This window comes from Blennius ocellaris, assembly GCF_963422515.1.
Source record: "Blennius ocellaris genome assembly, chromosome: 15".
NCBI classification, from domain to species: domain Eukaryota; kingdom Metazoa; phylum Chordata; class Actinopteri; order Blenniiformes; family Blenniidae; genus Blennius; species Blennius ocellaris.
This window is the reverse complement of record NC_137664.1, coordinates 8,124,815-8,151,491: the sequence shown is the minus strand read 5'-3', so window position 1 is coordinate 8,151,491 and position 26,677 is coordinate 8,124,815. Positions and strand designations below refer to the sequence as shown.

At 40.2% G+C, this 26,677-nt stretch overlaps 1 protein-coding gene across 2 annotated transcripts in view; it reads left to right on the top strand.

Annotated features, from left to right (window-relative positions):
- Positions 1 to 26,677, top strand: part of rgs3a (regulator of G protein signaling 3a) — a gene marked incomplete at its 5' end in the record, with an annotated part of 149,079 nt that overhangs the window by 88,113 nt on the left and 34,289 nt on the right. For both annotated transcript variants that reach the window (XM_080510106.1, XM_080510107.1), the window contains one exon: positions 24,644 to 25,645. In XM_080510106.1, coding sequence (XP_080366232.1) covers positions 24,644 to 25,645 — 1,002 coding nt within the window. The remainder of the gene's footprint in view (positions 1 to 24,643; positions 25,646 to 26,677) is intronic.

Below are 26,677 nucleotides of genomic sequence, written 5' to 3'. Positions count from 1 at the left end.
TAATGCTGCATTTATGTTGGAGGAAGCAGTGACGTAGTGTGACAAAGACCCTCTCTCACTCCCTCTTTGACGTACTCGTCCTTTCAACTTGTCCAACTGTTGATTCACGATGAAATTACAAGAATGTGGCGGTCGTTTCTCTTCCCTGTTTCTCCAATCCGCCATGAATCTCCACCTCAGGCAGGCACTTATGCACCTAATCAAAGATACATGAGGGCTGTGGACAAATTAGGAATGCCTGTGAAAATATAACCAATTGAGCCACACATCTCACCAGTGGGAAACACTGCATTTTAAGCAGCGACACAAAATAACAAACGGGAAAATAAACTGATTGCTCTATGTCAGTTTTGGGATTCATTGCAAAACAGAACAGCAATTTTCAAACTTTTTCTTTCTTTCTTTCTTTTTTTACCGGTTTTTGTCATCAAAACTTTAGCACAACACACACTGGCAACATCTTGACAGTGTCAGCTTGTCAGGATATGACACCACTTCACCGCATTTTCCAGTGTTGCACATCAGCTCAGAAATTCAGCAGCTGCATGGTACCACATTCATTACTCTGATTGGCACATGCCTGCTTCTTCAGTCTGTATGAAGCATTCCATGTGACATGCAACTGGCAAATGATGTCCATGTGCAGCAGTAAGACTGTAACGCCGCATTTTCTTTCCCCCTCTGAGAATATTTTCTCCATATGGAGCCATTACAGCTTAATACTGTATGACATATTTTAGTTTTTCTTGTTGGAAATTCAGCAAAGTGTACCAGCTTTAGCTCTGTCTCTTGACACTCATTAACCACAAACAGATTAAGTGCAACTCCTGCTACCAGATTAAAAAAAAAAAAAACAATAACATATTTCTCATTCACATTTCAATCCCAAGAGCATGTCTGAGTCCCTACATGTAAAATCATAATACTCTGCAGTGTTTTCGATATGAGAATTCGATTAATCAATTACCTTTCAATTTTTAGTTTTTATAAATATGGTTTAAAACCCCCACAAACAAACCATAAAACCACAAAAGACATCGACATTTAGACCAATTGGCACTTTTATAGTCACCAAGTCACCTCAAATACATGCTTTTAGACTGTGGAAGGAAACCACACTGTGGAGAAAATGCAATGCATTCAAAGGAAGACCATGCAAACTGCACAGACAGCTCCAGCTTGGATTATAAACTAACTTTCTCTTTCACTGTGAAGCACGAGTTCATAACACTACACCATGTGGGCCATAGTAGCTGTAATGGAGACAAAATAAAAGGATTAAAAATGTTGAGTGTCAAACGTATGTGTCACAGTGACAACATCTGCATGCTATATATAAAGACTTGCCATAGTTTTCAGATATAATTGAATTCAAACCACCATAACTCGCACAAGAGGAGACATATAACGAGAGGAAGGATTCTAACATCTGCTGACAATAATATCTGATGTGAAAAACATTAACAAGCGTGACATTCAACCAAAGAAATGTTCAGTGGGAGAGTTTTAGAGGGCAGATCATACAAAAGCTGCAAGGTGGTTAGTGACAGTCCAACAGAAAGCATGTGAGATTAACTGGTCTCTCTGTTTGTTCTGCTTTTGGGAATGGTTAACTAGGATTTCCTCCAGTGAGCTGCAATGGCGGATAAAGATGTAGAGAAGATGGATGGATGTCCTTTCAAGTGTGCTTCATGCTGAAAATAACACATAGCTGTGATTCCAGAGACATTCTGCCCACCTCACCTATATATGACAGCTGCCTCACTGAACATGAGCAATTCATGCAGCGCACATGGTACACTGTCTTACAACAGCCAGGTTTACCCTTGATAATGGCTGTGAATATGACAATATTTGATTTAATTTCATCATAAGGAGGACAACAGAGGTAGGAGTGGCCAGGGATACTACAATATTTGATTTAGTGGCATTGTAAAGAGGGGCAGGAGGAGGACAATGGAGCTCATGGTGGGAAAAAAAAACAGGAAAAAAAAGACACAATCTGTTCAAGCGAAGAGCTCAAACAGACATTGTACTGAAATGTGTCAGTTCTGCAGGGTTGCTCGTATGACGTCAACAGGACGATCAGCGCATCTTTTCACCATGTATTTTTTAGCTGTTGGCTCCACATGTCATGCATTGAAAAGAGACTCCATGCTGAACTTCTAGATGAGGCGCCACTGTAGCGGCGCCTCAGACGTATGCATCATGCAGGCAAGTACTCTGGTAGTGAGGGTGACAGATTCAGTAAAAAATAGAGCGGAAAAATGTCTTCGTCAGACTGAGATTGTTGAAATTTGACCTGACAGCGTTGTGCCTTATCTCTGCTGAGACTATACTGTTGAACAACTCTGTGGAGGCCAGGACTGTAGTAGTGCTCTCATGACTTTATATGACATGTAATGATCCACATTTAAGTCATGTTTAAGTCCCACTTATACGGGATTTAATGCAATCGTTGAACTGAAGGAATATGGATAGAAAGTACTGTATGCCCTTGACAAATTTGTAACATCCATTGATGTGCATGTGGATTTCAATTGTACGACCTTTCTAATAACTACTGCATTCTGTGAAATTACATAATATAAATTGATCATGCTCACTTGCTATATACAGTACACATGCATGCAGATACAGAAAAAGTAGAATTAAACTATAAGCTTAGCATAGCTACAAACAAAGTATTAACAGCACCGGAAGAATATCAGAAATTATCGTAGGTTGAGGACAGCAGTCCAAATGCAAAAGCAGGTTTTCAAGCTGTGAATTGGCACCGTTAAGAGTGCAGAAAATGTCTTCCCTTGGTCACACTGTGCCACAGTGAGTAACGCAGGAGAGTTTGAGAAGAGTTTCCAGATAATTTAAATAGTAAGTGGTTTGTTTTACCCAGACATCCAATTAGAATAAGTGTTCGCTGTGGTTTACACCTGCCATCTCACTGGACCTGTTGTTAGCACATTATTACAAATATTTAGATGGTGCGCAACAGATATAAAAATCCACATCTTTCTGGAAAGACCACCGCTGCGGCAGAGCTCAGTTCGGAGACATGATCAAAAAAGGTGAAGTTTCTAAAAATAAAGTGAAAATACATCTGTCGCAACACAGGCTCATGTGATTTACATTTGTCTTGCTCTTGTTGTTTCTTGAGAACCGAAGCGGACTTTTCCCTTCATTGTCTCTAATTAGACACGGATGAATTCCATTTTTCTTCCCTTCATCGTTTGCTTTTACTCACACACACACACACACGCACGCACGCGCGCACACGCACACGCACACGCACACGCACAACAGACATGTCTATTTCTGAGACGTGTTAGCACCGACATCCATATTTGGAACTCGTACAAATAGCGTAGACATGAGGAACATGTCTGAAACGTATCACTCTTGATATTAATTTGTATGCCGGATGTGTCTTCACGGGTTGAACAGTGTACCCAGTCTGTGGCGCTCGTCTTTTGCAAAGATTATATGTGAGAGGGAGTTGATCTGCATATGAGAATAATCAATTCAGAAATCAAAATAAGTGAAATAAATATTCATACCAGACACAATTGTGGTATTCACCCCTCAGCTAAATTTGAACTATCATAAAATGGTCAAGTGTTTGAAGTTAAGTCCTAAAGTCAGCAGATGACTCATTCAAATCAGGTTGATCAAAAATTGGGAGATAACCCTTTATACTAGTGATTAAGGTGAACCACGGGACTTCCACTGTTTGACTATTAAATCACAAGCAAGATTTAACAGCTTGTCTCATATCTCTAACATGAGTGTTTCATTATGATTAAACAAAAGTAGAAGATATCTTGGAAAAGGGGGCAGAATCAATCACTCATTCATTACACATTAATACAGCCATATAATTGAAATAAATCTGATAACTTTAGCTTTATTTTTTATTCCCTTAGAACTATTATATCTAAATACATTCCACTGACTTATTTAATTTGAAAAAAAAAGATTAAAAAAAAAACTTGGATCCAGAAAATAAAAACAATATTTCATATTCCGTCCAATGCACATACACCGGTTGTGATTATTTATGCTACTTTTTTGCAAACTCTGCATAATTCTGAGAAAGAGTGGCACTTTATCAATAGATTAAATCCTCGCATTAATATAGAAATATATTATTTTTAAGGAATATTTCAATTCATTTTTTGGAAATAGCCAATGCTAAACAGATGTTCAACCCAAATCTCCATAGATTTTTCGTTTCTAGTTCTGTTCAGTTTGGTGTTTTTCTCTTCCCTTTGATTTATCGCCGGCATCAATTGCAAATGTATACACACTCTTTCACCTTCACTTTCTGATCCATGATGTGCATCACTGCCTTTGTTCCCTTCAGCCATCCACCTCTGTCAGTCACACACACACACACACACACACACACACACACACACACACACACACACACACACACACACACACACACACACACACACACACACACACCGAAGTAGTGTTAATCATTGTGGCCTGCAGTGGTGGATTAATTCCCCTGGCTTTCTTTAAAAATGAATGATTTCCCTTTGATGGAGTCGTGTTTGGCTTTATTTTAGTTCACCTTTAACTATTCATAACTGTGTTATATAATGGCAATGCATCAGCACAGGAGGTAGTATAGATAAGAGCCTCCTGGTCTCAGTCCTAAGAAGGTATTGCATGAAATCCATTTACTGGAGTTTTAATTATGTACATTCTCTCCTCACTGAGATGACGTGTGCTCCACCAAGCCTGTAATGGAGTTGGGATAATAGTTTCACTCACAGATTATTCGGCTCCTCCTGACGCAAGCACATTTTTGATTAACACAAGTATTTGATGACAGTCATGGGATTGACAACTTCAAACATGAAGCCACCAATTAAGAGCAGGAGCAGCTAAAGAGCCAACAGCCAACAGCCGATAAAAAGACGCACGTTGGAATACAGCTTTTCATAAGTTAATACTCCACTATTTAAATGTGACTCATTACTTTATGCATCATCTTGATCTGTGGCCTGGAGAATACCTTCAGCCGGAGTTGGTGTGGGGTACAGTCGCTTGGGCTGTGTAATTGACACTGTTTAAAATAGCTATTTGCGAAGCACATTAAATATTCGCACATGATGTGATTAGATAAGACCTGATGAATAGCTTTCACCGCTGCCTGCAGACATATGGTTATTGTAACAGACCGTGTGTGTGTGTGTGTGTGTGTGTGTGTGTGCGTGTGTGTGTGTGTGTGTGTGTGTGTGTGTGTGTGTGTGTGTGTGTGTGTGTGTGTGTGTGTGTGTGTGTGTGTGTGTGTGTGTGTGTGTGCGTGTGGGTGTGGGTGTGTGTATTTTGTTAGGTGTGAAAGACATGGCTCTTAACATCCTGTTATTTGATAGGTTTTGATTCAGTGCTTTGATTTGAGACAGAGCAACTTCTAAAAATAGCACAGAGAGAAGAGAGTGTGTGTGTGTGTGTGTGTGTGTGTGTGTGTGTGTGTGTGTGTGTGTGTGTGTGTGTGTGTGTGTGTGTGTGTGTGTGTGTGTGTGTGCGCATGAAAGAGAGAGCGAGAGAATGAAGGACACTGGCTGCTTTGGTCTCCAGAGTTAGTTGCGTTTGATCCCTTCATAACTATCACCCACTTTACATTTTATTATTTTACATCAGACAATCACACCTCTGTCTTTCCTTCAGTTCATTTGTCCTGATTTCATTTTTCGAATCACCCCTCCTTTCACCAAATCCTTGATTTATTCCTTTTTCTTTTTTTTTTACTCCCCTCTCACTCTCTCTCTGTCTTTTGCACATGTTGGCATGCATGTTATCACCGAGCTAGGCGGGCGAGAGGGGAGTGTGTGCGTGCGTGTGTGTGTTTATGTGTGTGTGTGTGTGTGTGTGTGTGTGTGTGTGTGTGTGTGTGTGTGTGTGTGTGTGTGTGTGTGTGTGTGTGTGTGTGTGTGTGTGTGTGTGTGTGTGTGTGTGCGACTGCAGCAACAACACAGACAAGAAACAGAAGGAGAAAGAGAAAAGAAGCACTGACACATTCAGAAAAAGGAGCTGAAACCCCCCTCAAAAAAGATTAAAAAAACACTTCTGTTCACACTGGATTAGCAGTCTGTATCTATTTGTGTTGCACACGTGCTCCGTCATTGTGTGTGTGTGTCTGTGTGTGTGTGGGTGAACTGTACCATTGTACGCTGCACTGGGACACGCCACAGACACAACACACTCACAGGACCGAGCGAGCACAGTGCGGGTCCAGATGCCGATGTCTAAGGTAATGTGTGCGCTCTTTTTATAATATTGCTATGAAGGTCATTACAGAAAGCGCTTCCTGAGGCTTGTATTGCTCTCTGCAGGAAGGGGTTAGGGTCATTGTGTATGGTTAGTGGAGATCTCAATGTCTAAGTGTATATGAGGTTTGCTGTATTTTGACGGTTTATAACAGATAGGTATGTAGCAATCACGGAAGTAAAGGGTTTTGTTTGGGGTTTTGTTTTTCTTCAGATATCTGTGTGAGGCAGTGAGTGCTTGGACTTGAGAAGAGGAGATGAGTAACTAGCTTTGAACTGTTACCTACACTGTATGAGCCCAGTCTTGTTTTGAGCTGCACCTTTTCCTCCTAAAGGGTTTTGCCAGTGGTTGATAGTCACTGACTGTGTGGCAACCCAGCAGGTGTGTGTCTTTCACCTTTCATTGTCAAATGTTCCTTGTCACTGAGGAGATTATTAAAAAAAAAAAAAAACCTTTCTCCTCCTCGGTAGTATTGAGAGGCTTTTGAGATAATGGTGACAGAAAGATGACAGACTTGACAAAGTAAAAAAGATATATGGTTCGATTTGACACTCACTGAAATAGCGGTTCTTTGGTGCACTTGACAAACACAGCTGTTGTTGACTGGTTGAATCAGATGTTTTCTCTTCTTGAATATTAATTGTATTGTGTATGTTTCCAACTCTGAAATATATGTACTTCAGCTTCTCATGCATATTAAATCTTCTAATTATATTGCGCTGAGGTTATTGTGTCACTTGTTTTATTTGTGTGTCTATTTTGTGTCCAAGCCACATATTTTACAACGTACTGAGTACCTGAAATTGCTCAACGTTGAGGTAATCTTCTGTAGTTTGGTTGGCTGAGGTTTTGTTCTTTCATGACTACTTCTGGAATTTGTGTTGGATTGGTTCAACAAAGTGATTTATCCATACGATATTCTTCTTATCATTGTTTTTTTGTTGTTTTGCAACTTCTTATCAATATTGTTTTGGAGATTTAGTACATGCGAATCAAAGAAGATATTTTATAAATGCATGTTTGATAAACTTAAGAAGAAAAATGTCTTGGTATGTTTGGGTAATTATGTAATCATGATAAATTCAGTCTGATAAAAGTCCCCATTGTGGTCAGCTGTGTTATGTCAAGCACTGATTCTGCCTGCAGTGCGGCAGATTTGACAGAGTATCTTGTGTTTATACAATGTCGGACATATAACTGGTTGTTTGCAACTTTTAGATGAATGTTTGTCTGAATCGGGGGAAAAAATTGTAAAGTCAGTTTGAGGGAAGCAGAAATTGCCTGTATTAATATGACTTACTTAGATGAAAAAACATGCACATTTCTAAGGTATTTTTTTCCCGCTTCTGTCTAATCGAGGCTTTTCACTGAATTAAAAAGGCACGTTTATATTATTCTAGACAAGGTTATAGTGGTCGGCTATGGCTCAGTGCAATTATAGATGGCAACCATGTCTATATATCATTCACTTTCACTAATTGCATATCTACCAAGACAACAACTATAAAAAAATAATGGAGCCCCATCTGCCAATCAATCATAACTGAGCCATATGGAATACACTAAGGCTTTGCAAATGTACACATTATATGTTATTGTACTATGTAAATAAAAGGCACTGAGTTAAGTCGTCTGTGGGCTTTGGATATGTAAGAGTGTGACATTTATGCTATATATTGTTGCGTTTTTTGCATTCAATATCTTTTTTGTATAATGCTTGAAGAAATCGCCATACTGTATAAGATTTAAAGGAACCATAACTTTTGTATCGTCGAATTTTGGACGAAATATGGCAACTGTCTTATATCAGAAAGATGCAGACTGGCATTAGCAGCCAATCTATATTGAAGAGCAGCTCTGGTATTATCTTTGCATTAATGCTGAGCAAAAGATACTTTAAATCTCTGAATATACACTTTCAGGATTGGTGCATTATGTCTGATGGTGATTTGTTTTTCAGTGTTATACTTATAAGTATAATATTCTGAAGATTGGAGGGAAGATATTGTAGGACATTTTCAAAATGTCTTTCATGTTCAACTGCGATGTATGTGCCACATGTTTTTTTTCCCGAGACATTTATTTGTGTGTGTCAACAGTGGATATGTGTTCATTGTGTTCTTTGTGCATCCTGTGGGACCTGGCTCTAGTGCCTTAATGTCTTCACTAAGAAATGTAGGGCGGGGGTGTTGTGGAGGCTGAAATGGACTTAACACACTATATGAACACAGATGTCAAGCAATATTTTCATACACACACATAACCTCAACCATACACACACATATACTTAATGCACACATCTGCATCCATGGGGAGATGGTATAGAGCAGTTAATATATGTTTGTTGGACAATCACAAACACACACCACATGTTTCTCTCTCAGCTCTCATTGCTCATTTGTCTCTTCTCATTATCACTGTCTCCTCCCTCTCTCTCTCTCTCTCGCCCTCTCTTCCCTTTTCCTTCTCACTTGTTTGTGCAGCTTGGGAGTCTACCTTCTTAGCCTCCTGGGCATTCGCTTGCTCTCTCTCTCTCGCTCTCTCTCTCTCTCTCTCTCTCTCTCTCTCTCTCTCTCTCTCTCTCTCTCTCTCTCTCTCTCTCTCTCTCTCCATATCTCTGCACAGTTCAGCTGGCCTTAGCCCACACTGACAGAATCACACACATACACACACCAACCCAGCTAGGCAGACACACACACACTGACATACACACACACCAGTTTGACAGAGGAAGTAGGCCACTTTAATAGGAATGTGTGGAGTGCCTGTATCTGCCTTTAGTGGATTATAACCTGGAACTGCTTCCCCTTACCAGGTACGGTTTATGTACCATCACTTTATTTCTCATTTGTGCTTTCGTGTTGTTTTCTTTGGTTTGTTAGGTTTTTTTTGTTGTTGTTGTCAGCAGAGTGGTTGTGGTTTTATGCAAATGAGTTTTGTGGTGCCTTCCTTTGGCTCGAGAGGAAACATATTCTTTAGGGCATTTATGCAGTTATTTTCAGTTGCTGCGCTCATTCTGCTTCTGGGAGGGAAGGAGTGGTTAGGTCATATGGAGAGAGGATAGAAAAAAGCCAAGGAGATGAGAGGAAAGATAGGGGGAAAGCAATAAAGGCCTATTTATCACAGGAATCTTTATGACAGGCTCATATGAAGGACTGTGTGTCAGTGTTGTGTGCCATTTTGATTTGTTTGACTTCCATTTGTCCCTTCAGATGATTTGTTTCTTTGCACTATACCTTACTCTCTGGCTTTAATTATTTGTGCCTTATTTGTCTCGATTATCTCTGCAGCCACTTATCCCTCCTTCCCCTCATAGCTTTAATAGCTCTCATTAATGATATTGTCCCTGCAATATCACCTCCCTGTGGATAAACAAGACTTGTGAGCAATGTTACATGAACCAGAGTCTGTTTACATCCCCTATTTGGTGCTCTTGTGTTAGTAGTTTCTGCTTTGGCTGTGTGCCATTGGACATCATTTGGACATCTACATAGTTGGAGAGTTATGGGGTGAGACACAGGGAGACCACGGATGGTAGTGAGATAGCCATTAAGAACACATACTGTAAAGCATGTTAGAGCCCAGCAGAAGGTGATAGTAACAAGAGGGAGAACAAACCAAGACACCGGAGAGGGAAAAAAAAAAAAAACAGAGCAAGCACACTAGGGAGAATTGCTTTTCTCCTTTCCTCATTAGGAGAATTGTAGGGTTAGCCCACTCTCGGAAGTAAAAGGAGAGTGAGAGAGAATTATATGCAAAGTGCGTGGTTTGTAACACTGCCTGTTGATATCCGCAGCAATAATGCAGTAGTCTGGCTAAATTATAGTCTGTGATTATGTGAAAGGGAAGCCACAGTGGTATGAAGATATTACAGCTGGATGTTTACAGGCAAGGAATAGAAAATAAGTGGGGAAATAAATTGTTTCCTTTTCCTTCCCTCAAACTTTCCCTTGTCCTTGATCAATAGCAGACAGTGGCCCACCAATGGCCCATCCCTCTGCTGTGTTCACATTGAAACACACACAAGGTGAATATGATTCATCCAGTTGCTGTCATAGGCCTACGACAAATTAGGCGTTTGTCATAACCAGGAAAACACTGTCACGCACATAACAGTCCCTTGTTTGTCACACAGACGTGCGCCGACACACAAAGAAGATGAGGCAGAAATTAAATATGTGTGCGCAGTCATACATGAACCTCTCACCACAAACCACACAGACACATGTCTCCATCTCCCAAGAGGACATTGCACTTACATTCAATATATTAACCTGAACTAAACCTGAACCTTACGTCCATATTAAAGCAATGCTTCTGATTAAAAATTGATATCTGATGCTTTGGGCTTTTAGTGTGTAGATGGGAGGCAGGCCCTCACAATGTAGCTGTTTAAACAGACTTATAGTCACACACACGCGCACGCACGCACGCACGCACGCACGCACGCACGCACGCACGCACGCAGAGTTAAACAAAGATCTCTCCCTTCTTTCTGTGAAGGTCTTTTACAGTCTTTCTCAGTGGTCACATTGTCTTCAGCTGCAGCGTCATGGGACAAGTTACGTCAATGACATTTTCTCTCTGAACCCTCGGCTTCTATCAATAATGCCTTTGCACCAAAAAAAAAAGAAGAAGAAAGGCCACCCCTTCTTTCTGCTCTCTCCTCTTTGGCATGGACTCCTGTTTTCTGTGAGTCTTCTAAAGGTTTCTGGAGGAGTGGCAGTGTGCCATGCTTCCCCCACAGGAATTTGATTGCAAGTTAATGATTAGAGATTGGTTTTGTCCAACTTTTGTATCTTGTTCCAAGTTGGTGAAATACCTGAATTCGTTGTGCTGCAGCCAAAAACATTCCCAGGGCCCATATTTCATTCATGGTCTCGCTTTGGTTTCTTCAGCCTCCTTTCTTCTAACACTTCAAGCATTAGAACACAAGTTCAAAAAAAAATTATATGCACTCCATAAGCACAGCTTAAAGGACAGATTGCCTTGCATTTTAATTGGCATCTATATTCTATTTATGATATTCAAAATCAGATTAAATACTTGCCTTCAGAGTTCATTCATTTATCATGAATATATTCATTTATGTGTGATTTGTCAAACTTGAAGGCAGGATTTTCCATGAACAGATTACCAGTCCATAACAGGGCCATCTCTTTAAATGCATTAATTAAACCTAATGCACATAGTTTTAAATTGAAAGGAGGTTGGACAAACCCCAATCATTGTGTGAGGAGAGCATGTAAACTCCACAAAGGTCCTCAATTGCAGAATCGAACTGGGGATTTTTGAGACAAGCTTACCTTGTAACATGGTGTGGCTCTATTGTCAATCAAATGCCAATACACTGCATCTCTACAAATGACTAGATGAAATAATGAAAACACAAACACGTATGGACCCATACAGGCTACCCATTAGACTAATTCTCAAGCTTCCCGTTCAAGCTGAAATATTAATGAGAATAGATTTTATGGTAATAAATTGCAGTTCACATCTCCAAGGTTTAACTCATTGCCAGGTATTCCAGTGAGATATCGAACCTCTGTTTTTATTATGCTGCAATATTCCCGCAGTCCTAAATTTGGTGCCTTTGATCAATAGTGATCTGGAGCGCTTAAATTGTGTGCTAAAAATATTGTGATAAAAAAAGCTTTCTTGTCTAACTTGTTTATGCTTTCTATGGTGAACACTAGCAATAGTTAAACAGTGAAATGTTGATCAAATGTTGTACTAGCTGTTTCCCACAGTTTTCCTTTGTCAACCATTATATTCCTATTATGTGGCGACAGAAAAGACTTGGCTTTTGTACTTTATGTAAAACTTAATCCACATTGATATGAAGAAAAATCACAAAACTACCAGACAGTAGAGAAATAGATCTTTGCACATATCCGAGTCATTATGGTGAGCTGAAGGATTTCTGTTGTATAGCCCTCCAGTCACAGTGTGTCACAATATCGCCTTGAACTTACCTCGAGAGAAAAAAGCCTGAAACACTCACTCACTGTCCATTTATTACTACCCATAAAACCAGAAGAAAGAAATACTTTTTTTGTTGCCTTCTCTCATCCTCAGTCCCTTTCACACTTGCTTCCTTTGTCCTTGCTCCCTTTTCTATATTCACTTGCCCTATTTTGGCCTGAATACAGCGGACCAGTCTGACAGATAAATGACTATTACCATCACATCGGTCTTCTCTCACTGAAATCGAGGGCAAAAGGGGCCAGTGCGTTGAGGTGCATATAATGAGGCCATTCAGAGATTGATCATCTATATGGTCGGTCCCTTTAATGAGGTATTGGTATTACACAAAGCAATAATGGCTCTTAAATCTTCCCCAGACTGCAGATTGTTCTGAACGGAACTCTCAAAACACGGTTAATGTGTATCTGACAAGCACGCCGACACACACACACATGCACGTTTAGCAGTGACGTGCAGTCAGGGTAGGCAGTGCCTAACCAAGGCTGAATTGAAATTAATGAAATATAAATTTTTATTATTTGTTTTAAGTATATTATAATTATAATTTACTTTTCAATTTTCGGTAGTTTACAGTTGAAAGTGTCAGCATTTTGTGCTTTTTATGGCCGAAATGACTCAACACTGCTCTTTCCTGGTATGGCAGAGAGGCTGCACAGGTCACCCCTGCGTTGTCTTACTGTGAAGGCCACACCCTCTCCTGAAAGCCACACCCCCTCCTGAAGGCCGCACCCTCTCCTGAAAGCCACACCCCCACCTTAAGGCACACTGCTGATCTGCCTTTGCCGGTCATATCCAGTGTATGGATGTGTTTGCACATGCGCAGTCAGTTCCCCAATATGAAAATCATTTATGTAAAAAGAAAGATCACTACGCTGCCTTTGGACATAACTGTGCTATGCTAAATGCTATATGTACGTTCACAGTGCATTAGTGAATTGATACAGAGCTGCAGCTAGTTGGCGGCTTAACAGGCAGGATGACAGCGCTAGAGACGATAAGGTCATTTTCACCACCTTCTTTTGAGGAAAAACACCAGCTTTTAAAAGATGGGAAAGTGACACCTGAGCTACCAGACCTTCAGCAAAGGAAGGGTCAGAAAATTGTTCGTACTTTAATGTCAATTTGGAGTGCGGACGCGCCGACGGAATGGTTTCAGCACTGCTGACAGCTCCGCCGTCAGAGTTGTTTTCACTTTCTTTGTGCTTCCGTGTTTCCAACATAAACATGAGATATATCTTGTTGGGAGAGTGTGGAGACTGCTATTGAATTTTTTTTTAAAGTTTCTTTAATGGTGTTAAAACATATTGTAGCGACCACAGAGCCGATTGCTGCAATGCATTATGTGAGTGGGTTTGTGGTGTTTCAAATGTCTTTGTTTGGGGTTATAATAGTCTTGTTAGTGTTGGTAATCTTTGTGTTGTGTTTTTGTTGTTTAGTTTGTATAGTTGGTTAGTTGATCTAGTTTAGATATTGGGAAGTTAGCAACCAGGAGTGACAAGGGTTTTGTGTGTTATGTCCTCCCATTGGTGTTCATGTTTGGTGAGTCAAAATAAAAGTCTCTGCTGATTGGAATTGGTATTGAGGAAAAAACGTATTCTCATTTGTGAATACTCTGGAGTTGAATTGATGGTCTGTTTATGCAACGCCCTGCCTACCCGACCTTGTTGCTCAAGCCACGTCGCTGGTGTTTAGCCTTCTCCTTTCAGTGGCAAACATCAAGTAGCTGACCATATTTGTTACTGCATTGCAGACGCTCCGCTTCCACATTAAACAAAACACCTGTGAGTCTTTTAGCATGTGACCTGTGATTGTAGGAGGTGCCAGTTTATGTAACAGCCTGTGACGTGGGCCGGAACGAATGATTTCACTTAAGACAGATAAACAACTTGCGGCCAAGTGTGTATAACAACGTTTAGCGGAAAATACTGTGGCTCACAATCACCACGGAAAACAAGTTTGCTTTCACTCTTGAGAGAGATAATAAGCAGCATAGCATCTCCAAGGAGGCTCACAGTCTCCAAATGTCATTTGTACACAGTATCATGCTCTCCAGTGGCCCTTTGCAGAAAGAGTGTGTGCTTTCACACCAAGCAGCTTAAATTTATAGATTCATCCATTTATTTTTGTTTTTTTTCTTCTATTTAATTACATATACTTTGTCTACCTCATTTCCACATTACTGCAGCTTTAAACATGCATACATCATTCCTCTATATGGTATTCAAAGTACCATGAGTCACAATTTTAACAATCAATTAAAAAACTAAACAAAAAGACAAGGAACGGTAAAAATGAGATTGCATTAAGTCAACATTTGCATTTCATATATATATATGCTTTACTGACAGTGTGCAAACTCTTGGCCTTCTCTCAGTGAGCTTCATGAGGTTGTCACCTGAAATGGTTTTTACTTCACAAATGTGCCTTGTCAATGTTAATTTTTGGAATTTCTTGCCTTCTCAGTGGGCTTGGATTCAACAGTTGTATTGTGCCGAAGTCTGGTTGGTACAGTGCTGAAAACCCTATTTGACAACTATTAGAATTCATAATATGGCAAGAACCAATCAGTGAAATAAAGAATAAAAATGACAGTCCATCATTACTCTAAGAACTGAAGGTCAACCAGTCCGGAAAATTGCTAAATCTTTGAACGTGTCCCTGTGCAATCGCGAAAAACCATCAAGCGCGACGATGAAACTGCCTCACATGAGGACCGCCCCAGGAAAGGACGACCAAAAGTCACCTCTGTGTCTGAGGATCAGTTCATCCCAATCACCAGCATCAGAAATCGCAAGTTAGCAGCATGTCAGATTAGAACACAGACAAATGCCACTCAGAGTTCAAGTACCAGACACATCTCTACATCAACTGTTCAGAGACTGTGAGAATCAGGCCTTTATGCACAAATAGCTGCGAGGAAACCACTGCGAAGGAAAAGCAACAAGCAGAAGAGATTTGTTTGGGTCAAAACACACATGGAATGGACATTAGACCAGTGCAAATCTGTGCTTTGGTCTATCTCTTTTTGAGATCTTTGGTTCCACCCACTGTGTCAATTGGAAACATGGAGGAGGAAGTGTGATGTGGGTTTGCTGGTGGCATTGAGGATTTATTAAAAACACTCAGAACCTGCATGGCTGCCACAGCATCCTGCAGCGACATGCCATCCCATACGGCTTGCATTTAGTTTGACCATCATTTATATTTAAACGGGACAATGAGCCCAAACTCACCTACAGGCGGCGTGAGGGCTATTTGACCAAGAAGTAGAGTGATGGCGTGCTGCACCAGGGGAACTGGCTTGGGATGAGATGAACCGCGGAGTGAAGGCAGAAGGACCAACAAGTGCTCCGAATCTCTGGGATCCTTCAAGACTGTTGAAAAACCATTTCAGTGTACAACCTCATGAAGAGTGTACAAAGCAGTAATCAAAGCAAGTGGTGGCCGTTTTGGAATTTTTTTTTTTTTAATACATAACCTGTTTTGAGTTATTCCACACTTTTTTGTTTACTACATCATTTCATATTGGTTATTTAATAGTTTTAATACCTTCAGTGAGAATCAACAATGTAAATAGCTAAGAAAATGAAGAAAAAAAAACATTCAATATACTGGCACTATGCAACCTACCATTTTATTTTCAGGGGTGTGTTTGTTTTATTGTCATAACTGCTAAGAAAACCCTCCAGAATAAAATCCCTGGGAGAAAAATCTGCACAAAAATATTGTTTTTTGAAAACATATGTTGATATATTTAGGTTGATATATGATCAAATGATATGAATCCAAATCCAAATGAATGTATACGAAAAATGATCAGCAGTCCAACTGCGGTTCTCAAGGAAAACACTATTTGTTGAGGGAAAGAATTAAAGCTTACTTTCCTTCTAATCTTCGCTATCTTCATTCTGTTTTCTTTCTTTTTTTGTTTTCCCTCTGGACAGTATAAACAGGATGTTTGCACTAAACTCCTCTGACCTCATGCATCCTTTTAAAGAAACCAGCCAGTTTGTTAAAAAAAAAAAAAGAAAAAGAAAAGACTTGCTGAATAGTGTAAATAAAACAGCCGTACAGGCTGACCAGATGGAGTTTCGTCATGTACCCATCTGCACATCTTGCTGTGATTGCGATCAACCAGTGAGATGATAAAAAGCAGAGAGCGACACAGAAAAAAAAGTTTTTTTTTTTTTTGTCTGGTATTTTTAGCGGCACAGCTAATTGAAATGAGCTGATTCATCGAGGCTTGAAGTAGATTTGGCAGGTGCGATGTGGGATACATTAAACCATTACCAACAGTATCAGATTAAGTGGAGTGAAGCATGGGAAGACTTTAATGCTCTTTCGTGTAATGTCTCACTTAAAAACAAGCAGGACACAGGAAATTAAAGGAAAAAAAGAAAGGGAAGGAAGGGGAGATGGAAATGAAAGATGGCATGTCGTAATAGAGGAGGGTAGGGTTTGGGGGACTATGATGATAGAGTTCACAGGTACATCTTTGACTTTTGGAGAACGCCTTGCACAGCTGCTCCCGAGGAGATGGGTCTCCTGTTGCCTCGGTAACCGGAGGACAGAGGTCACAAGATTGTCCCTGGGTGCCCGTCCACGAGTGTATATGGATTCTGACTGTCTTTATGAAGAAGAAAAAAATTGACCTTCTGATATTTAGACCGTCACAGCAGGAATATGTTTTGAACGGACGTCATATTTGTGAATCTTGCTTTTTTTCTCAGGAGTATTTTATATTAATTGCTCACTGCTCCGGTCTGGTTTGTTGATAAATGTAGTGGATGAAGGTTGAGAAACATTGATGCAATCGATAGATTTCACCATGTAATTTGCAAAAAGGTTGGAACAATGTTTCAAATGTAAGTAAATGCAGGATGCAATGATTCGTAGGAACTTATAGTTGAATTATTCATAGCAGAACATGGATAACGGGGCATCTATAGTTTCCTAAAGGGATTTCAGATTTGATTATCCTACTGCAGAGGCAGCTTTCCAATTTTTTTTTTTTCCTTTAGTCAGAGAAGACAAAGATTTTTTGGATTGTGTACACACATGGTTTCCTCTTAGCATTATACAGCTTTAAATTGCATTAGAGTATTACATTGCATTTTGTGTTTGCAGAAAATTATTTTTGAAATGGTTTCTAAGCCTGTGTGGTGGTTTCTAGTACAGATTCATGTCTGTTCTCAATGCTTTGCTGCCTGAGGGCACAAAGAAGACAAGCATCAAATATTGACCTCAGGACTTGTCCCATGTGATCAGAGTCTTCTTTAGATTATTTACCAAGTTTGATCATATTATGATGTTGATATGTTTACAGTCTTGGAGTTATTTCACCATTCTATTTCAAATGTATTTGATATTACCCTTTCATCAATTTACCAGTAAACCCAATTTTTGACCTTTTTGATCCCCTTTAGTTTTTAGATAATCTTCATATGAAACGGTTAAGTATGTGATATGTTGTTGATCTAAATGATCAAGGTTTTATAAGGTTTGCCAAAATGGGAAACGTGATCCAGAAGATGGTGAAGAAAATGTACACTTTATTGATAGATTTTATTAATAGTTTAATTCAGCAGTGAACAGCAGAAACGGAACCATTCATCGTTATGAATGAATCCTTCTCGCACACTATTTACTGTGCCTGGAGTGTGAATGTGCAGTAACAACATAAGGGAAAAGTTCCGTTTTCACTGTTTACATAAAGACAGAGACAGAATGTTTTCAAAACGTTCTTTTTTTAGTGAGTCTGAGCTGTGCTTGGTTTGTTGGTTGATTGGTTAGTTAATTAGTTGATATGCATATCAACACTTGGGATTTGCAAACATCTTTTATGGCAAGATATAAAGGCCCTATCCACAAGAAATCGGAGCCAAGTAAATAGCATTGATTTTGAAGGTATTTGGCTGACAAGTGATAATATTGCCTGTGTTAGAAATAGAACATTTACCAGCATGATTACCTCTATAAATATGAATTTAAGTGGATTTACCTGTTGTGATGAAGGTAAATGATGGTGCTCGGTGAAAGGTCAGACCACCACCGATGTTTGTCCTGCGTATTGTAGTTGTGTTTTTTTCACTTTGGACTATAGTGGTAAATTGATTATCATCTGTAAATGCATGACCTTACTGTGACTAAAAACCTTGAATTGCTAATTATTTCCAGATTATATGGTTTGAATACTTTCCTCTCGATAGAAACTGACAACAACAACACATTGTGATTTTTGCTTCTATTCGATATTGTTTTGACACACAATAAAACCTCCAATGTATGAAATAGAAGAATGAAATTCAGTGTTTTCCATCTGGAGGGGGACAAATGTCACTGCCCAATGTGGCTCTCTCCCAACCCCACACACAGATAAGAAGCACTATCGCTGACATCGAGCAAGTTGAACGCTCAGCTGCCAAGCAAGTTAGTTAATCACATCTTCTCAGTGGGATGAATACAGCTTTTCACTGTGTGATCTCTAACCACAAAGACATAAATTTCTGTTCGGAAATCCACATCAGTAGCACTCTTTTATTAGCAACCGTAGCTTCTTTCAGTGTATGTTATTCTGATTATAATTACATTTGCTTGTGAGGCCAGTTATTCTGTCGATATTATCTTTTGGAAAAAGTTACTAAAGCACTAAATCTCCTCCTATTCCTCCTCTTCTCCTCCCCTCCCATCTGTTAGCCGCCTATATACCGTCTCATCTCATTTCTGTGTCATTGTCATTCATTGACTCCCCTCCTCCCCTGTGCTTTCTCTCCTCCATCTTACCACTTGTCTCTGGCCCTTCCTCTTCGCTCTGGTTTTGTTTTCTTGCTTAATTGAGGCAATGGCAGTGATTACATTGTGCTGAATCATTAATGACATCGAGACGCGTTTGAGGACCACGTGTATTGCACGTGCACCTATGCACGCATGCAAATACAGGCACAGAAGCAAAGTGTGTGCACACTGACAAACTTCTCATTGCCAATTAGTTTGTGTCTGTTTATCTCGTAAGGCCGGTGTGCTGTTTGAGAGTAGTGTATGTCCTATTTAGAAAAATGGCTTGGAGTTTATGGTCTTCTCTATCTTCTGAGGACAGTGCATGCGTGCGTGCCACATGCGTGCATGTTTGTGTTCACTGTGGAGGGTGTGAGGAGGAACAAGTGTATCTGACAGGACAGGTGGCTCCATTGTGTCTCAAGCCATATCTTCAGCAGTCAGGGATTTGTGAGGGTGTAAGACTAATGGAGCGGGAGATGAAGGTCACCGAGGTGCAGAGAGAAAAAGAGAAAAACTCTTTAAATTTATGACGTACGGTGTGAAGTGCCCCATGTTTCAGATGGCAGATGAAGATATTCATGCTATAACAATCCTCGTAAAACAATCAGAAGCTGACAGTCCTCTGACGTAAACCTCCACGAACAATGAAAGACCCGGGGAAAATGAAGTAGAGGCAAAGGCATATAAAAAGAGAGGCTCGACTTCTACTTCCTTCTGTTTTTGCTGTAATGAAAGTGTATTTCATTGTGCAGCTACCTTCGCAGCGCCAAGAAGCCTTGAAATCTTGGGTTGGAACACAACTGTGAACCATTTAGACGGGATCACAGGGAGGTTAAGGAGGAGCAAGAGAGAGAAAAGAGAGGTCTGGATCACCTTGAGGCAGTTGTATACATCCATGAACATCAATTTTGTAACCGAATCACTGCTCCAGCTTCAAAGGGCTTTTCAGGGACCAGAGTGAGAAACTGTAAATAAAACCAACGGCACCCAAACAGAGGAGGACGCGGTCTGTCAAGTCTTGATGTGTGTGTCTTGGTGCTTCCCAGAATGAAAAGTTCAACCTGTAACAAAATGAAGCGAAGGCTACACTCTTGCTCTTTTTCTGTGCTTCATACTTGACTGCACATTGCTCGTGTTTATACTGAAAGTCTTATCAAACAAGTAAACTGGAACAACTACAAAAGGTAAACACACAATTATAAGCTTCCCGAAGTAAATATGTAGACCACCACATCCATGCTTTCTTTAATTTTTTTTAAATTTTACTTTGGATACCAAGACTGCAGAAAGACTTGTTTTTTTTATGCCACATAAAGTGCTGCAAGCTGAAGCGGTATGGACAAGTCCATTTCTAATTGGGGTGAACAAACAGAAATGCTGGCAAACTACTCAAGCTATTACAATCTATTAGAGAGCAGCTTTCAAATCAGCTGTGGCTCATTTTGTAGGAAAGATCATCTTTCAATTCAGAGTTTGGTGGTTGTCCATCTCACCCTGGCCATCTGTCAGTATTCTTGGGCAAAACACTGAATCAAAAACTAAATTTATTTTCCCAATAGTCTGTGATTAGTAACCCCCCACCCCAAAAGTGCAATTTACATATTATATGGAATTTAATAACGACCTGAACTGTAGAAATAACAATGGTGACATTTTTAAGGAATACATGAAACATTTTTAGAATGATATTTGATTTCTGTATATTTTAAAATTTCTAGAAAAATAAAATACTTAATTGTACAGAGGTTCTGTTCAGGAATCGTTTAGCACTTCCAGCCCATTGCACTGAATATGTGTTTCTTTTGACGGAGGAGAGGAGATTCCTGCCGAGTTGCACATGCATTTGCGAATACGTAATGAGTCATCAGACATTCAAAACGGTTTCACTGTTAAAAAAAAAAAAAAAATGAGGACTGCTGTGAAAACACACCAATGATATTTTTTGTTTCTTCTTTTGCAATGACGATGAAACTCAGAAACGATTACACACAAATAGAAATTGGCACATTTATTTCCTCTTGTATTTGAAGATGTGTTTGTCTTCTGGCTATATGTATTTATTAAACAAAGTAACGTCAGTATCGTTACATCACTATATAACACTATATAACACAAAAATGTGTTTGTTGTCACCCTGTGTCCAACAAGGGAATTGGTAGAAAGAGCAATAAATACAACCTGAGTGAAACTCAACGAGCCAGCGTGAGAATACTGAAATATTTTAGTAGTCGAGACCTATATTGTGTACAATGGTTGACAACTGTGGAAGTAATAACAAAACACTCACTGTTATTAGTATTGTTGGTGTTTTTTTTATTTTTTTTTATTGAAGTACAATTTTCACTACGTAGTGGCTACTTTTAAAGCCATAGGTTACTACTAAGAGGACCCACTTTTATCTAATACTTTATGTGCAAATTTGCCAATACTTCTGTTGTTCAAAAGTTTTTAGCGTTGCTAAACCTGTAATTACCACAGTGTCTATATAAGTACTATATTCTGTCTGAGATGCATGTTTTGAACCTAAATATTTGTCACAAGAAAGCTGAATCAGTTAATCACATCGCTCAAATTACTTCCCAAATAAAATGGATCCAAAAGGAACTACAGTAAATGTTTTTAACAACCGTATTTTATCCTGTAATTATCATGTATGATTTACACATTGTAACATGGGTTGTCAGCCATTGTCAATACTCTCCTCTCCTTTGGTGGTAGGTTGTCTTCAAATTATAGATCTGTTGATAGTTTTGGTGAATGTTAATGTGAGAAATCAAAGAAAAGTGAGTTGGATCGGAACAAAACTTTGAGGCACTCCACAATCCACATATTTAATGTACAACCATTACGTTCATCATACGGTGGAGTACGCAGTCACATGAGTTTCAATTCCACGTGTTTTGTTTTCAAACAAAACCAGACTGTGTTTCGTTGCTGTGCTAATGATGCAAATCATGCTCTGTGTAACATACAAACACTACCTTGGTTCACATTTGTATCCACTTCAGGGTTTCAACTATAAAACAAAGGCAAAACAAGCAAATTTGTGTATATATATATTGTACTTTTAGATGTAATAGATAATGAAAACAGCTGTTTTTGTTGATGCTGAGTAAAAATCCAAATACCCCACTGCAGAGCTCATGAATGCAGGTCAAAAGTTTAAAGTAAAAATAAGCGGGGCAATCGTATCTGGAGAAAACTAATTTGAGCTGTAAAAGTACACAAACAGCTTGGGAAGTATCATGAGAGCTGCCCAAGAGGAGGCAACATTATCTCCAATTATAGCAGAGCATCTTGTGACTGCGGCTTGTCATCATAGGTTAACTCATCCAGCACAATGGGGCCCTTTCATGAAACCTGTTTCAGCTTTAAAGGAAAGTGGAATTGATTTTGTAAACTAAGTTGAGAACTTGTGATCTCAGAGCGGTACCAGGCAGTCCTTCAAATAAGAAATCCAGTGTGTGGCTTTCCCTTGTTTTTTTGTTTAGTTTTTTTAGATTCTTTAATCAAAGTTTGATGTAATTTTACATTTCAAATGTAAACCCAGTGCCCCACCTCAATATATGCCCTCTGGTTTCTAGATGTGCTGTCTCACTGGAGCACAGACCACGTGCGTTAGATGGTTTCAGCCAAAAAAAAAAAAAAAAAATCAGAAAACTGCAGCAATTAATCTGAAAAAAAGAATTTATTGACAGCAGTGATCATGAACTCACACTTTTCTAAATGTATCCCCAACATGTTTTGTGCTATTTAAAACTTTGCAAACTGTTTACATCGAGGTTTCAATGGTGTCCCACTGAAAATGCATTTATAACCATCCACCCATCGAGGGCCACTGAAGAAAACACTATAAAAGCATCCAATTTTTGAGAAGTATCTATAGAGTAAACAGGACAGAGTTAAAGGACAGGCATTATGTTCAAAGTGTGTTTGTTTTACAGACATATTCAGAGTAATGGGTGAGAGGAAGATAATGTTTGGCTCTGTGAAATGGTTGCGAGTCATTTAATTGCAAAATAAATTTCTGACAGTTAAAAGATTTGTGCACATTGGTGATTCGCTCTGATATATATAGTCAAACTTGAACACATTTCAATAGAACAAATCACATCTTGGGCAGTCCGAACCCTAACAGTGGATGTGTTGCTTGTTGTATACATGTACAAATGTAGGGATTACTCATGGGTGTTGGTCATTGCTTTGGAAAGTAATGAAAATATTTTTTTTCCTAGTATATAAATGTCTCATTCCCTAAGGAAGTCACTGTTTACACATATTGCAGCTGTATTCCTGTCAAGTTGATTTGAGTCGGGTGGGTCAGTACGGTGAATATTTACTTGTCAAGTTCAATTTCGATGGAAGAAGATGATCTATTGCCTGCATGTTAGTAGTTCTTCAAAGAGACACATTTATAAATACATTTTGAAAAAGAAGCAACAAAACCGACACCATGCAAACTTGTAGCAAACAGGCCTGATAATTAACTAACGTTTGAAAAAGGCTGATACCAGGTTCTGTATATAGGCCATTCACTTAGATTTTACCTATTTCATGTTGCTGAGACAGCAGCTCATGCTGGTCATTTAAGTCAGTCCCTTTTTACTTTTTTTGTGGGGGTGAGGGGGGGGGGGGGTGTTGTTCAATCCCCACCCCCTTCTGCCGACATACCTGAGTGTACTTTAGTGAGACCCGTTAACCCCAAGTTGTTTCAAATGAAGGCTCAGCACCTTTCCTGACAGCTCCTATGATGTGTGAATTCTGTCTGATAAGCAGAGACTTACACCTTGAAAGTGAAAACATTTTGTATGTGTCGTTAGACTTTCACCATTAAATGCCCCCATAAAACACTCTCAGAGTGCTTTTTGATTTCGCGGAATTCTATGGCGCTGAATGTGAGTTATACACCCATGCCAGTTGATGTTGTTATCTGAATCTGCTGCTGGTGCCTCAGCGACACATGTTGAACTGCTTTACCTTCTCCATTAGATGTAGATGAAGCAAATGCTTGTGAGTAAATTATGAGTCAAACACAATTGGACACTTATTCACAAGTGAAGTGAGGATGTTTATGTAAACATTTGAGAAATGTGATATTTCTTGGCATATCCAAATAGAAAGCCTTTGGCATTTCATGTGGTCTTTAAGGTATTCCTGCTCTGTAACTTCTGTCTCCGAGCAAATCATGGCAAGACTATCATCACTTAAACTGACGCCCTGACCTTCTCAGAAGACGTTAATCTTGTTTTGTGCAACGCTGACATTACGGCTCAATGAAGTCAATATGTAGCATTACAGGGATTTATTTTTTATTTTTTCCAAACGCCATGCCAGCGAATGGAGACGTTGCTATAAGCGGATTTGCTCATAGCGGTGAAATGAATTGCAGTCATGCCGAGTTAAAGCAGTTTGATTTACCTTCTGCTAAAAGCTACTGCAGGAAGTGTCTGATCACATTTCACTAACCACCCCCATCTCTCTCTCTCTCTCTCTCTCTCTCTCTCTCTCTCTCTCTCTCTCTCTCTCTCTCTCTCTCTCTCTCTCTCTCTCTCTCTCTCTCTCTCTCTCTCTCTCTCGTTCTCTGCTTTCCTAGATGTTGGAGCCGAAGGTGGATGCCCCTTCATGTGAGCTGGGCGGAGTAGGAGACAGAGGAGGTGTGTGCCTCCACCTTCCCCCACGTAGCTCAGAAGGTGAGGAGAGCAGTCTGTATCCCTCCAGCCCCTCAGAGCCCCGGACACTGGGCAGTCCTCACCCCTCAGAGCCGCTCACCCCTCTGGATGACATCTACATGCCGCTCGGTGGCCTGATGGGATCCGAAGAGCGACATAAGGTGCCTCCCACACCGCCCCCTTCCACTGAGGGTGAGGACTGGAAGAGCATAGAGGGGCAGGAGATGGAGATCTGGAGAGAGGGGAAGGATGAGGAGAGCAAGAGGGAGGAGGAAGAGGACGAGGAGGAAGAGGATGGGTTCAGCAAAAAGAGTGCGGGGAGTGAAGGTGGCTATAAAGAAGAAGTTGGAGAGGAGGAAGAGGGAGACAGGAATGACGAGGAGATGAATTTGAACCTGGTGGCGTCAAACACCGATGAGGACAATGTCTCAGAGCCGCCCGACAACGCTCCACCTTCCTCCTCCTCGTCCTCTTTCGTCATCCCCGAGTTGCGCCTCGATCGCTCTTTTAGTGCCGACGCGCTCTCCTCGCCCAATACCGACGAAGAAGAGTACGATGAAGACGAAGACGAGGAGTCTGAGGAGGAGGAGGACGACGACGACGAAGACGACAGCGATGACGCTTACCTGCAGCGGAGCGACAGCAAGCGCCGGAGCATGGTGGAGGGCGCCACCTGTGAGAAACATGGAGGAGGGGGCCTCAGCGTGCAGAACTCCCTCCGCAGGCGCACACACAGTGAAGGCAGCCTCCTGCAGGACCCTCGCCAGCCTTGTTTCACCTCTGACAACGCCATCAACTGCCTGGAGGTCGGGGGAGGCCACCACAAAGGCGGATGGACGCTCCCGTCCCCCAAAACCTTGAAGAAGGAGCTGACCAAGAATGGAGGCTCCATGCACCAGCTGTGTATGCTGTTCTCCGGGAGGAAGGTGAGCAATTCCACTCTCAAAGTCACCTCAAACACGCAAGCACACTCAGTGATTATGGCCTTTTCGGGCATCTCAGTTTTTCCATTTGGTTTCACGTGTTAAGGTAAATTTGTTGCGCACACCTTTTGTTTACATCTCTCAAACCATTGCATCAGCAACGCTCAAGCGATCTCAGAGCTCAGCCCTCAGCCTCGGTTCACCGGTTTCTGCAGGAAGGGTGACGTCAAGTGGCGAAATGGAGCAAGTGCAAACGAATGCTGCAGGCTGCACTGTGCCAATCAAACAACAGTGTTCTTCATGATTGATTAATGCCAGTTAATCTCGCGCAAACACCCATTGTCATTTCCACAACATTAGACAAACACAAACACATACTGACCGCACAGTTGCAGCTTCAGTTGTAGCACAAGCACAGATCCGTGCCTGAATAGCCACCACTCTGTTGTTTAAACTGTGAACCTAATTGGAAACAACACAATCGTTTTATAATGGTTTTCTAAATTAAGACACACAGTATATATACATACAGCGTATATGCATCTAAATCTCAATGGATTGCAAGCAGAATAATGATGTTAAAATATTAACAGCACATAAAAATGCACTTCACCTCATTTGCATTTATATAAACTGCCAGTTCAAGTCAAACACAACAATTTCCTCAGCCCGTTCCCACTGCACTGCAAACATAGTTATAGAAAATGTTAATGCATATAAAGCAAAGCAATTTCCCACAGTTTGTCTGAGCAATATCAGGGGAATGAAATGGGGAACTTTAACTTTAGAAACGACTTCTGCTCCAAATTTACATTTTTAATGCTCCCACACACATTTTGATGGTCGAAAAGAGCCCAAACAAACAAACTTGAAAACAAAGACATTTAAGATCATTAAAAAAAAAAAAAAAAATCCACTAATGTGTTTTCTTGCCTGCTTTTTACAGACTGCACATTTGTTGAACCTCTTATAAAACACCAGTTTTCTTTATATAATCATACACAGGGTGCCTACACATGATAGTTGAATGCCGTT